Source organism: Argentina silus, assembly GCF_951799395.1.
Source record: "Argentina silus genome assembly, chromosome: 3".
Lineage (NCBI taxonomy): Eukaryota > Metazoa > Chordata > Actinopteri > Argentiniformes > Argentinidae > Argentina > Argentina silus.
In genome coordinates this window covers 16,874,081-16,888,845 of record NC_139657.1, presented here as the reverse complement: position 1 = coordinate 16,888,845, position 14,765 = coordinate 16,874,081, and the positions used below count along the sequence as shown (strand labels likewise).

Here is a 14,765-nt window from a genome sequence, read left to right as displayed (position 1 = left end):
CCTAGAGTACCTTGTGAGAGATACCTGAAGTCCTTATGATGCTGTAGAGGCCTAAAACACATTCACATGCCACAGCAGAACTGCATCCTGTTGGTCTGGTCTGGCAGTGCAGTGGCCAGGGCTGGAACTTGGACTTGACCATGTTATTCCCTCTTCCAACTAGGCCCTGCTCTAGCTGGAGTGTATGGGATGGATATATCCTAGCCTGCTGTAGTGTATGAGATTGTGGATCCTGACAGAGCCCAGAGACTAGGGGCCATGAACGGCATCGGACACATTTCCCTGTTGTTGAGTGATTATACATTGAGGAGGACTGCCAAGAACACATCTCCCAGACTTTGCTGCCATACAGTATTGACATCCGCATTCTCCTCCAGGAGGTCCAACTAAGAAATGCCCTCCAGGGATACAGTACCACACTAAAACAGAGAGCAAATTTCTGGTTCTAGGTTCTGAGTTTTTACCAACAGCAGCCGTTCTGACAATCCCCATCTGTGTAATGACTGACAGCGAGGCAGGGGATGAAGGCAGGTGCTCCCCAAAGCCGAATTCGCTGTTAGTTTTAGGTATCCAGAGGCCTTTATCTGGCTTGCTGCGGTGTCTGTAGGTCAACTAGGGAGTATGATATTGCCTCATAAACCTACACACAAGAGAATGAACACAACAGATTGTGCACCAAGGCTATATAAATCATAACTATGTACCAAAGCCAGCTGTGAAAATGCACATGTACCAGTTTGCACATTATTCATGTGTTATTATGCAGTTTGAAAGGAATATTGTCACACCACGCACAGTAATGAAACACATTTTGCTTGTATTCAGAATGCTGCCTGTCCGATTCTTCTTCCCTCCCATAACAACCAACTATGCCATTACAATTTATTGTAGGAAAGTTATAGAGTAAATGCTTGCTCTGCTTAATATAGACACGAACAGGATGACTGGATGATGTAGTTTTTGAAGATGTATACATTTTCACTCTGTAAGTATTCCCTACATATTACCCAGACATCAATTTCCCTCTACATGTTGATTGGGCCATGCTATATGTTTGCAGTGGCAAGTCTGTCATCAACCTTTCCGTTTTAACCCCCCCACATACTGATTAACATGCATCCACGGTCTGCTGTTCAACCTTACACAGGGTTGAGGGTGCTGCCTGCCAGGGAGAAGCTATTACGATTAATTGAAATTCAATCAATTTATTTAATCTCATACATACACACACACACACACACACACACACACACACACACACTCACACACAAGTTCACAAATACTCTCTCAGCTAGACCTCGTCTCTCAAGACAGAGCAAGCATAACAAACACATATCTAGCTTATTTATATAGCTAATGAATATTGGTAATACCATGCATAATTTAAAAAACTGTTTATATTTTGCATATATCCAAACGAGACTCTTCTCTGCATGTTTAAACATCTGCCCGAGTTGTGCCTCATGGGTGCTGCAACTCCTTATAAAAGCAGAAGTCGAAGGTTTATCAGTGGAGTAGTGATTAGAGTTGGGGTTGAGCTAGGACATAGGGTAGGAAGATAAGACTAAAGCAATGGTTTGAGGTAAGTCATTTTCAGTTACCTGTATATTCAGAATTAGGGCTGTAGTGTACTGGTAGGTGGTAGGGTATAAAAACACTAGATGCACCAAATCCTTATGATTCAGACATTCAAAAATATCATTATGTGCGCTGCCTTCCTCTTACCATTAGATATGGTTTATGTATATAATTGTACATTTTCATATTTTTAAAACAGCCTGCACTTTTGTTTCTCTTTTCAGCTTGGGAGAGCATCAGTAGAGTGTGGTAGTGTTGTTAGAGTTACATATTCACACAGGCTCTATGGGACCTGGTCCAGCAGACATGTTACCATAATCTCATTAATATACAGTCATAAATCTTAAAAAAAAGGAGTGGAGGCAGACGAGGAGGAGGAGGAGGAGGTGGAGAAGGAGGAGATGGAGAAGGAAGAAGTGGTGAGTATGTTAAAGACAGCAAGAGATGCTATGTGGTAACATACAATGAAACAGACTTTGTTCAGCGGGGAAAATGTACCAAACAAAACCCAACAATATTATATACAGTTTCACTAGCACAAACAAGATGCTACACTGTATGCTAGCTAATGCAATCCACATAATTCACAACATGGTGCTGCAGTAGAGTAAATGTCAATATAATAGACTGATCCTAGCAATGGCTCGCTAATGGTTGAATATAATGTTATCTTTTTTGTATTCACATGCTGAATCAGTGCCTTGACCCATAGTGAGCGCAGAGTTAATGAGATCTGTAATTAATACACAGCTAACACTTCACAGTCGAAAGTAGATGAAATGTCACTCTTGTTCATCCTTCCACAGATATGATTAACACAGTACAATTGACATGAGTAGGATACAGATTTTAAGACAATTCAGTAGAGCTTGCGACAAGGGTCTAAATGATTAATGTCTCAGTTGTTTTAATCGATTAGTGGGCGGGCTGACAGGAAGGGCTTATGTCTGTTGCTGCATGGCTTGAAGCTGTCACACCTCTTTAATGGATCCTTTCTTCCCTCTCTTGGCTCCGCCCATCTTCTTCTTCTCTTCCTCCTCCCAGCTGAGCCTCACTGACTCCTCCTCTTCCTCTGTGTCACAGGGCTGTGTAGGTTCCCCTTCTTATTAATAATGCTCATCAAGAAATTAAACAACTTTTTAGTGAAGCCTGAAAATGGTTTCGAAAAAGATTTGGAAGTATTCAAGATATGTTTGCATGTCTTTTGGTGAATGTATTTGCTCATGATATTTTGTCATGTACCAGGTCGTCCTAGTAAAAGAGAATTTGTTCTCAATGACCTACCTAGTTAAACAAATAGTTAAATTAATAAATGAATGTGCAATTGGTTGCTTATTCCGGTTGTTAATCTTCAAGTCGTTTTCACCCCTACATGTATGCTGAATTCCGAATCAGGCCCTAGCCCCTAGCCCCTAGCCCCTAGCCCCTAGCCCCTATCCCCTAGCCCCTACCTCTGTGACACTCCCTTAGATCTGAAATGATTGAATAGATGTAAGCAATTTAAAAAAAAATCTCATTTGATGGGTGAGTTGATGCAATAACCACCTTTTACAAAGATTCAATCCTTTAAGATTTCCAGGAGTGCCTATGGGGTAGCTAGGGGTTAGGGGCTGGTTTGGAATTCAGCCATGAAAATCACTCCAAAGATGCTGACAGCTGTGTATGTTCCCTCCTCTTTCTCTCTCTCCCTAGGTTGGAGGTCACACCATGCTGCCCATCCGCTGGATGCCTCCTGAGAGCATCATGTACAGGAAGTTCACGACGGAGAGTGATGTCTGGAGCTTTGGGGTCATCCTCTGGGAGATCTTCACCTACGGGAAACAGCCATGGTTCCAGCTGGCCAACAACGAGGTAACTACTGTAGCTAATCTATAGAGGGAGGTTCTCTCAGATCTAGGGGGTTTATTTGTGAATGGAATACTGGAATTCTTATTGGAATGGATTCCATAAATCATATAAATGCATAAAACGTTTAGATGTTAATGGAATGTCTGGAATTTAGGGAAGTCTGACTTCATTGTCATTCATTGAGCATCTAATTGATCAATGCTGCAATGTGTTTTCAATAGGTTATCCAACAAGAGAAAATAAATAGATATCCATCCTCAGCCCAGCCACGCTCCCAAATCTAAATATATAGATGCACACACACAGACACACAGACACAGACACACACACACACACACACACACACACACACACACACACACACACACACACACACACACACACACACACACACACACACACACACCGAAATATGCACATCTTATAAATAAATCATGTGCAAAAGAGAGGGAATGTCATGTGTGCTAAGTGGTGCTTTAGTATCAGGCCCTCCACCTGTAGATGTGATACAGATGACAGTGGTATTGTATATACATATGAATAAAAATGAATAATATGGATTGATCTTCCTCTCACTCAACCACTAGAATCACAATGAATTATCACAATTCAATCTCAACAGAAGTTAAAACCCCAACTCCATTTTTCCTGATGTTAAGTCCACAAAAACAGTTCCCGAATTGTCCCTAAAAGGGCATTGGGTATAATTGATATGTCTGAACATAGGCGCATACACTCTGACAGGGTAATTTTTCACCCAACAACATATTTGCTCAGCTTTCTGATAACTTGCCTCATTATGTCGGGACCTGAGAAGCAACATTGTAAATCAATGTGGAGGCCCAGCCAGGAGGTGCTGTTCAGAGAACATTCTCAGAAGATCCTTCCCAGCCGAAAGCAGTTTATTAATATAAATCTGTGGAGGTGGTGAGAATGTAAATGTGACAGGGCTGCAGACAGGCTGCGGTCTGGGGGTGTTTTGGTGGGTGATTGTAGTGTGTTGCAGTGTGTGTGTGTGTGTGTGTGTGTGTGTGTGTGTGTGTGTGTGTGTGTGTGTGTGTGTGTGTGTGCACGTGTGTGTGCGTGTGTGTGTGCACGTATGTGTGTGTGTGTGTGTGTGTGTGTCTGTGTGTGTGTGTGTGTGTGTGTGTGTGTGTGTGTGTGTGTGTGTGCTTGACTCATTGAGCGCCTGTGGAAACAGCTCTTACTGTCGCCTTTGGACTGCAGCTGAGCAGACATCTGATCAGGCTGATGACAAAGCTTCTCATTAGGCTCAAAATAACAACAAAGTTAAGGAACTCACCCAGGGTTGATTCGTTTATTTGTTCTGTCTCTTACTGCACTGGTTTTCACAGTAATGAGTGGCTTCTCTGTGTTAGACCATAGGTGAGCATGTGAACCTGAGGCTGTTCTCACACCCATCCAACACAAAACACCAAATCAATGCACTTTATACACTATATAGACTGCATGTTCTGTGTTTGTGTAGTTGTACTCTATGTCCCCTTGTTATGAAACTTTTTTCATGACCATGGCATCACATTGAACCGGTACAGCCACTATACAATTATCACAATACAGTACAATTAGTTTGAGCCTCATAGCCTTGAGGATAGCAATAAAGTTGATTAAGCCGAACAAAGCTGAGGAGGTAAACGGCTCGTTAAGTTGTTGATGTACAGAAAAATGCTTTAAAATTGGGTCCTAATGAGTGTGACCTGAGTGTGATCTCGCTCTCTCCCCCTCCCCTCCCCTCCCCCTCCTCCCCCCCTTGTCTCCATCCCCAGGTCATTGAGTGTATTACGCAGGGACGAGTGTTGGAGCGGCCACGGGTGTGTCCTAAGGAGGTGTATGACATCATGCTGGGCTGCTGGCAGAGGGAGCCCCAGCAGAGGCTGAACATCAAGGACATCCAGAAGATCCTATACGCCTTGGGCAAAGCTACCCCTGTTTACCTGGACATCCTAGGCTAACGCTAGCCTTACGAGCGTCAGCGTTGGGTCTGTCTATCTGTCTGTCGTCTCCACTGTCTGTCTCTACTACCCAACAGAGGAACAAAAACCCAGGAATTTACCCAAACAACGAGTACCTTATTGCTCCACTGTCAAACACCTACTGTACAACATGGGGATGGACTTAAGTGCCTGCTACTCCTTTCGATACACTGGATAACAGTCTTTCAAAAAAAAGCACTTTTACATTTTGTTTACCTGCATTTAAAACTGTACAGTTGCTGTAGACTGTATGAAGAGGACATTCTTTCTTTTTTTCGTAAAAAACAACCTACTTAAAGTATCACAAAAACAAGAAAAAAAACTGGAAGAAAACTAAAAAAAACACAAACAAAAAAATAAAAATAAATAAAAAAGCTGAAAACCCTGGAAAAATTGTTTGCTTTTGGTATCCTGACAGCTTGACAGAAGATTAATCTCCCCAGGTGATTTTGTTTTCCTTTTATAAATATATATATATTATATATATTTTTAATTTATTTTTATTTTTGAAGTGTGGATATCTGCCATGTTTCTCGCTAAGGGTACAGTCTGATGGTGATGACAGCTTATTGTTGACAAGTCAGACGACAGGCAGAGACTTTTTGATGAAAGCCTTACTGCACTCTGATTGGCAGGATCTTTTCTCTGACTCTGGATCCAATAAGCTTATTGGCTACTGAAGGAAGGAACAGTGGGACAAAGAATTCATTGGAAAGAAGAAGCCACCAATCAATACAGACATCTTAATTTAAAATTGAATGTATATACTGTAAATTTCTGTGTCACAGAATATGTTAACTTATTTAATTTCCAATTTAGATTATTTTAGTTTCTTGGTGTGTTGTTATGGTGAGTGAATCCTATAGATATTTTGATAATCTTTGTGTTGCTGTTATTTTCTTCACCTGATCATAGTATATATGTTGTTTTATTGATTTTAATGAGTTTCATCGACTTTATTTAGACTTGAGTCATTTGGACATGTGATACAAATGTGAGGATTTTTAGACAGAGACATGGAGAATTTAAACTCTTTGAGTAGAGTCATTGTGATGTAAGCTTTGACAGACTCTGTTAGCAGAATGCTTACTGTATGAAGACATTATTATGATCCTACACATACATAGCCCTCACTTCCTTTGTCCTAGGTCACTGTTCAGTTGTTTCATTGTATTCCTGTAACAGGTTTGCTCTCAGCCAACATTTTCTACATCATCTAGCCCAAGAAAAGAGCTATAAGATACTGCATTATTAGCTGTCAGTGGCTGTGTCCTGAAATATACACTTAAACATTGTATTGTACTTCATCTTGTTTTCAAGTTTGCGAATAATGTTATTCAACTGCCTTCATGTCCTTTGCCTGATGTTTCAATGCTTATATTACAGTAACTGAGGCTTTTACAGTAGGAAAGTATGCACTAATAGTCGCTACATTCACCTGATAGCAGTCGCCTACCTGCTTCATATTTTTCATACAGTACACTCTACACATTCATTCATGTTGAAGCATTCATTCATACATACTTAATTATGTTTTCAACAAGATTTCATTTCGGGTTCCATTAAGTGAGAAATTCCATGAAGTAAAATATACTATATCTTTCCTAGCTCTCCTGATATATAACAATCCCAAACTTGGCACACACAGTAAGGTGAATAACTCATTAAGTTTAAGTGATGGCAGGAGCGTTTGGTGACTGTTTGGAACGTTTTGCTGTGATGACACTGGGGCATTGTGGGAAAGTGCTCTCTCACTCTCTCTCTCTCTCTCTTTCTCTCTCTCTCTCTCTCCCTCTCTTCTGCTTTCTGCTGAGTAATGCTATGCGTTCAAGGTTGTGTTTAAGCTCAATATCACCTCAATGATAAATCCATAGTTATTCTTCGCAGAGCCAATTTGGCAAGGGGTTTTGCAACCTGACTTTTGAATAATGTGAGAAACTATGATATAATCGCTTTCATATTATCATTTTATGTGTAGAATAATTTGACTGCTTAAACAAAATGTCTTTTTAATACGCAATCTGGTCAAAGTTGTAGTTCAAATTAAAAGTTCCTTGTGAAATACTATTGTTAAATCATCTTTTTAATAACAAGTAGACCTACAGTACACTTCAGAAGTCACTTTTATAACAACCACACCATTATAACTAGGTTTCTATGTTCTGCCATATGCCCACAGAACATCCCAAAACAAATTTGTTCTCTTCCCTTAATCTCTGAGTACATATCTGCAAAGTTTTCAGGGCTGAATCCAAGCAGGGAGGGAAAGTATCTAGAACATTATGTTGGTCTGGTCCCCAGTTCATTCATTTTCTTCATATTCTCAGAGATAATGCCGTCTGTATCAAAGAACGTGGGAGGGGACATAAGAAGGGAATTGCCAAGGCTTTCGAAGACAGTGGTATGACATGGCAATGTGTGATAAGATGCCTCTTTCCTTTAATATTCTTGTCGGGGCTCCAGACCCTGCTGCTTGCTGCCTGCTGCCGGCATTCAATGACTTTACAATTCACCCGGCTGCATCCCGAGCTCCCACACAAAGTAATAGAGGAGATTTCCCCTGGTAGTGCATCAGGCAGGCTAGCTACCCTACCCTGCTTGCTGTGTGATTGTGGCTGGGACTGTAAACAAGTGCCCTGGCCCTCCCCTACTAACACCTCCTCCATGGATGACTGCGCAAATCCTGCCTGCCTGGACTAATAGAGGCACACTTTACAGACTGGTTATAATTCACACACAGGAAAGAGAAGAAGAGGGAAAAAAAACATTATGGAGGCATATACGATTTTACACGTCTTATGCAGTGCACAGAGAGAGAATTCACGCTACATTAGGTCCTAATTGGGAGGAAACGGACAAATGTCTTAGGTTGTTTCCTGGGGTGCTATGGTAATGAGCAAACCCACAACTGCATTTATCAACATTTTATACTCAACAGTACAAACAAAGACAATATTGGATATTGTGTTCACGTAGACATTGAACAAGGAAACTTTAGGGACATAGAAAGAATGTTCACTATTCAGGATACTACAGCAAACATTCAAACGTTCCTTTGTGAAAAGAAATGCCCAATAAGATGGACAACAGACATTGATACCATAGTGTTATATAGTATTGTTTTTCCATCACTGGTTTTTCCATTCAATATTACAACCACTTTGGCTTTTACATAATGAATCTGTCATTTTACAACCATGAATATATCAACATTAACACCCTCCATTGTCGCCCCCTTCTGCTGTTATAGATGGATGAGGTCTAGGGGACATAATGTTCTCTGGAGGCTCAGGGACAGTACAGTACTACTGCTGTCACTGTGCCCTCCTCAGGATCACTGCTGTCATTAGCTGTGTGACCAGGACACAGAGGGCACACACAGAGTCACGCTTTTTTATTCCATTTTACTTGAAGCTGATCAATGTCCAATGACCCGTAGTTGGTGTACAGTTTACTACAGGTGGTCAGACGAGAGAGAGTGAGAGAGAGAGAGAGAGAGCGTGTGTGTGTGTGTGTGTGTGTGTGTGTGTGTGTGTGTGTGTGTGTGCGTGTGCGTGTGCATGTGTGCGTTCATCGAGAGAAAGTGGGGGCGAAGGACAATGTGTCCATAGATGAACTACAGTAAATTTATAAGAAGAAAAAAGATGAATTAGTTGTTTCTAAAAATAAAATAATGGACTCTTCTCCATCAAGTGTGTGTGTGTGTGTGTGTGTGTGTGTGTGTGTGTGTGTGTGTGTGTGTGTGTGACATGGAGGTGTCAGCTCTTTAGCTCCAGACTTCACCTCGCAGAAATGTTTGGAAATCACCAATGAAATTACTTTTGAATTAATTTTGGGCCCCAACTATTAGATATTAGATATCTCCTAAATAGTATGGCCAGTCTGCTGGTATAATCTCTTGAGGTCAGACAGGAGAGGTGGTGTGTGTGTGTGTGTGTGTGTGTGTGTGTGTGTGTGTGTGTGTGTGTGTGTGTGTGTGTGTGTGTGTGTGTGTGTGTGTGTGTGTGTGCGTGCGTGCGTGTGTGCGTGTGTGCGTACATGTGTGTGTGTGTACAGCATGTGTGAGCATGTGTGTGGACTCCTATATGAAGCTGCAGTGAAGGTCATATACTAGCCTGGTTCAGCTACAGGGCCATAGCACAGTCTATTGGCCGCAGAATCGAGCAGAACAGAGGAGAGGGAGAGAGAGAGAGAGAGAGGGCTGGCTGGCTGGCTGGCTGGCTGGCTGCCTGGCTGGCTGGCTGGTGTCCTCTTAGAGTTGCTGCAGTGAAGAGACCCAGGATTGATGAGGGGGTTTAAGACCTTAATCATGACAGGGAGGAGCCAGGAGCCAGCCAGGCAACCAGAACATTGCAGTTGAAATGAGCTCTTTCTTTGAGCACTTCATAACCCACAGGCTAGTGTGGAGGATGCCATAGCTACAGTAGCTACACCACCCCCCTATATAACTCCCCTATATCCAAGAGGCTAGCTGCTTTTATCTAGCTACATCACAACGCCTATATAACCTAGAGGCTGGCTTCTTTTAGCTCGCATTACCACAAGTCCTATACCACCTAGAAGCTAGCTGCTTTTAGCTAGCTACTGTACATTATAACTCCCCTATAACTCCTCCATAACCCAGAGGCTAAAATGGAGGCCAGCTATGGTACTTAGCTACACCACAATGCCTGAAATCTCCTCTACTCTGAATCCCCCTAACACCACTGTGTGTAAGCCTGCCAATAAGCCTACCAAAATTATTGAAAGGTATGTTGCTAGCTTATCAACTTCCACTCCTACTTTAATCACTTCTGGATTGATCATGTTACTAATTTATGGAGGGGATGAATATCTGAAATGGTGGAGTAGTTGAGCATAAAGCTGCCTTTGCAGAACAGCCATCTTGGTAGCAACAACAGGTAGGCTAGAAGAAGTGTGTTATCCCTTCCTCCTTCCCTTCATGCATAATAAATCATTTCTGACCTGCCTTCAAAGCATTTAATTAAAAACTCTTATCTTATTCTGGAAATTCTTCACTGTAGTTATAAGACCTTCCCCCGTAAAACATACGGTTAGAAGTCTTATCTGTGCAATTTAAGTAGAGTCATATTGGCTTAGAAAGAGATGAAGACATGAAGTTGCCATGCATACAAGTGCATAACAGAGAGACAGGTAACATAGGATATCTCCTCACAGAACATGAAAGGAATAACTGGAGTGTAAAATTAAGAGAAAATGAGAAAATCCTGCAGTCCCTGTACAGTCATGCATAAACCCATAAAAACTGCTAAATCCAAGTCTGTGCACTTCCTGGAAGGAAGGAGAGCTGAAATTGACTGCAGCATTAAGGCTTCAGATGAGATGTCACCCTGGAGCAATCTCCTGCGCTGTCAGCAGACTTTGACATCTAGATTAACCTTGGTGATGGGACTTTTCTGATAGAACCTCATTGGAATGCTAAAGGCATCTCCACCCACCAGCCCTACATTCCATGAGCTCTGACTGCCCCCCTCTGCCATCCACCGCCCTCTACTCTCTTCCCCTGTGCTCTGCCCCTCTCCTCCTGTGTGTTTGTGTTTGTGTGTGTGTGTGTGTGTGTGTGTGTGTGTGTGTCTCTCTCTCTCTCTCTCTCTCTGTCTCTGAGATCTGAGGGTTGTTTGTGCTCACTGAGTAGGAGGGGAGGAGTAGGAGTGCTGGAACGGAAACCCTGAGCAAACAGTGTTCCAACCTACCTCTACTTTCCTCTGCTTGCCTGCCTGACTCGCTCAGGGCAGACACAGTCTGTCTGTCTGTCTGTCTCTCTCTCTCTCTCTCTTTCCCCCCACTGCACCCTCTCTCTCTGGGGCCGATAGTTTATCTGTTATCCACCAGAGAGGATGCAAAGCTATTACAGTGCAGACGACTAAGGTGTCTAAAGGGAGAGAGACCTACAAATCTACAGTACTGTGCTTTCATTCCATTATTTACTGCTCTTTCACTGTTAAGTCAGATTGCAGGAGGAATCCTTATGGTCTTAAGTGCAATACCAACCAGGAGCATCTCCATTTATATGGTCTTCACCTTTAATTGGTTTGTCTAACATTCTGCCTACTGCTGAGAGCTGCCATGCTGAAGTCTAACTTCTAAGTGGAATACCTACTGTGCAGAAACCTGTTTGGCTGTTTTAAGAATAGAAGTGAGTTATCTATGTCTGATTATGGTGTCATTCTGTTCGCTGTAGCAGCAGGGATCAACAACGTAGCTTATAAAATGAACCCCTACCTTTCTGATGTATTGCTTGATATTTTAGCAATACATCGGAGATACATCACTGTCTCTCCTTCTACCTTATGCCTGCTATTGTATCTCTACAATAGCAGGTCTCAAGTTGCCAAATGAGGAGTTTAGATAGGAAATTATTTGGCATTCCAGGCATAGCAAAGAGAAAGAGAAAGAGATGGAGGGAGAGTATCTGTCCTTTTATTTAAGCCTGCAGTACCAGAGCTCTGGTCTGAGAGCACTGGGAGCTTCATTAAACTGTCTCATCCCCCCGGCAAGGCCTTTAATACACAAACTGAACCTGTTATGTTCCCCCCTACCCTTCCATATTCATCCTTCAATCACAAGAATAGTTGGAGGTCTGTCGAAAACATCCATTGCTGCAAAAAACACAATTAAGCCAAAGTTATAGAGTAGTCTATAGTTCTTAGCTTATAATTATTCAATATTGAGCCGTTGAATATATTGGACACAGTGTGAAGAATATAGAGAGTATGGTTTGAAGTGTGTAAATGGCAATGTAGTAGCACACACCAATGTTACAGATCACTTCCGGTTAATGAGTGAGTAAATACAATGTTGGTAGATTCCTCTTTAGCTGCTGTGCAGAGAAGGTAGATAGACCATCCCCCATAGCGAAAGGCAACTGCCCTGATACCAGAAGTGGTGAGACGTAGCTAGCGCTGTCAGGCGTAGCTGGGGCAGTCAGGAAAAGAAGGGCCATCGAAGAATTTCTCTGACTCATCCGGATTTGCCCCCATTAGCCTGATAGTGCATACATGATATTTCAAATCCAAACTGCCTCTTCTATGCCTCCTTACTTTAGCTCTCATACATGTCACAAATACATTTTCACCAGTCATATGGTGATAATGATAGGTGACTTCAGGGCTAAATGAAGGAGCTGACATGTCAAACCATTTCCCTATCAGGCTTTCATCCACATATAGTCACCCATCCAGGACCCCGTGCAGAACACTCAGCAGGCCCAGTGCCCAGTGGGATGTACTATAGTGGTGAACATCAGGACATGTCCAGACAGGATCTTATTCAAACACCATCATGGCACAGCCGCATTCATTCCATAGTATCTTTTTAGATGATAAAACCGCTTCCATCTCTATATTCAACCAGGCTATATAGCCAACATCCTCTAGGATGGACAGACGGCTGGAGGACAGGGAGGAGGCAGAGGATGATGTAGTTTCCAACACAGATCTCTGTTTCTCATGAACACTTACACTGCTGATAAATGTTGGTGGGAGAGAACTATATTACAGTGTTGTACATTACATGATTTTGGAAGTACTCAAGTGTGCATAATGTTGACATCAGGAGTTACGTTGCAAATGTGAACAGATAATCAATACACCAAATGTGTTTAGGTACAGTACAACTCTCTGGCTAAGGAAATATTAGCATACAAATCATGTAAATCTGCATAAAGTACAATAGGTGCAATTCAAAAAACAAACCACGATACATACTGTATTCTACTATCCATGTATAATCCATAAACTACTCTACGAGGCTCTCCACATCTTTCCATAGCTATTGGAGCATAATGCCAGTGAATGAGTAAGAAATATGGTGCAATATTTAAATGTATGAAGCAGTTGTACTTGCCATAAGTACTGTATATCCATGTTGTCCTTTCTGTGCTCCTTTTTCTCATCTGGGATTAAACTAAAGAGCTGTGACTGACTGGAGAAGTAGAATCAAGGATTTATGGAAATGTCTCTCTATCTCTATGTGCGACGGCTACTTTGTGTTTTCATTTCCATCAAGCTACGTATGGTCGGAAAATAATAACTTTGTGACAGCCCCTCTGGCATCGTTTGGTAATGTATTTTTCACCTGATACGTCTTAGCTGAGTGTTGCTGATGCTGATTCTGCGATTTCTCTCTTTTTAGTATTTCTATCAGTGTGTCCATTCCAACCCTTGTCAGGTCAGGTGGAGTGACTAAGGGAGAAACAGGGTGTGTGATGTTGTTACTTACTGTTCCTCTGTTTGTAAATCATCTTTAACCCACAGTGTTATGTTTTACTTATTCATCTATAAACTAAAAACTGCTGTAATTAAGTATGTATTCAACAATGATTTATGTAGACTTATTCTATAAATAAATAAAAAAACACAAAACTCCTGTATCATGTTTCCCATTATTTCTACTGTCCCTTAATGGGTTAAATGCAGTATGAATTGAATACTTACTGGACCTCTTTCAGGTGTGTTTTAAGCTTAACAAGAACATTGAATCTTCGTTTAAGCTTTATATAAACGTAAAACATGATGAACATTATCACAGTCTACATTTGTTGTTATACACCCTAAATTCCTTTTCAATGTAGATGTTTGGCTGGCACACAGAACACAGGGTTTGAATTCAGTAAATCACATTAACATCAGGGCCATCATGCTATGCCATCCAAGGGAAGGGTGCACTTCTCCCTCGACCCCTCATCACCCTCTGGCTACCACCAAGGCTGACCTTGAGGGATATAATTCACTCCTATCCAACACTGCAGGCTGGACCATGATATAGCCTTTCTTGTCATCACACTTGTACAGTGAATCCCACAACCAGAAATTACTTTTCATCCACAGCTGGCCTGTCTCTGGGGCTTTGTAGCATACTGTCTCCACCCGCCTCTTCACACCTGTCTCTGGGTCTTGCATCCTATTTATAACCTCCCCTATACACCTGTCTTCCTCCTGTCTCCACCATCCCCTGCACACCTGGCTGTTGAGCTGAGTGCTTTTTCTCAAACCAGTGTCAGCACTATACTTGTATCCCTATTCAATCAAAGCAGATACATTTACAGGAATGTACATTTAGAGCAGGTGTCTTTTTCGGAAAACAGTACATAACATTCATGACCACACCAAGGCCCCTATCCTTCTCTCCCTCTGTGCTTCATATTTGTCCCCTGCTCTCTTCTACGACACACTGAATGATAACTGTCAATCTCCCTCTCTGAAGATGTCCCTGCACTGCCAATGACCCCCAGGGTAATGCAGAAGACAGAGCCTTAATAGATATTTAATTTGCATGCAGATAGTGGTGTGGCCTCTCTGTGATTAAGACTGTAGGAGATCGTCT

General features: G+C 41.9%; 1 protein-coding gene across 1 annotated transcript in view; it reads left to right on the top strand.

The window, feature by feature from the left end:
- Positions 1 to 5,399, top strand: part of ntrk3a (neurotrophic tyrosine kinase, receptor, type 3a) — a gene marked incomplete at both ends in the record, with an annotated part of 139,145 nt that extends 133,746 nt beyond the window's left edge. Inside the window, 2 exons of the mRNA XM_083665589.1 lie at positions 3,271 to 3,429; positions 5,214 to 5,399. Of these exons, the coding sequence (XP_083521715.1) occupies positions 3,271 to 3,429; positions 5,214 to 5,399 (345 nt within the window). The remainder of the gene's footprint in view (positions 1 to 3,270; positions 3,430 to 5,213) is intronic.
- Positions 5,400 to 14,765: the final 9,366 nt, after the last annotated feature.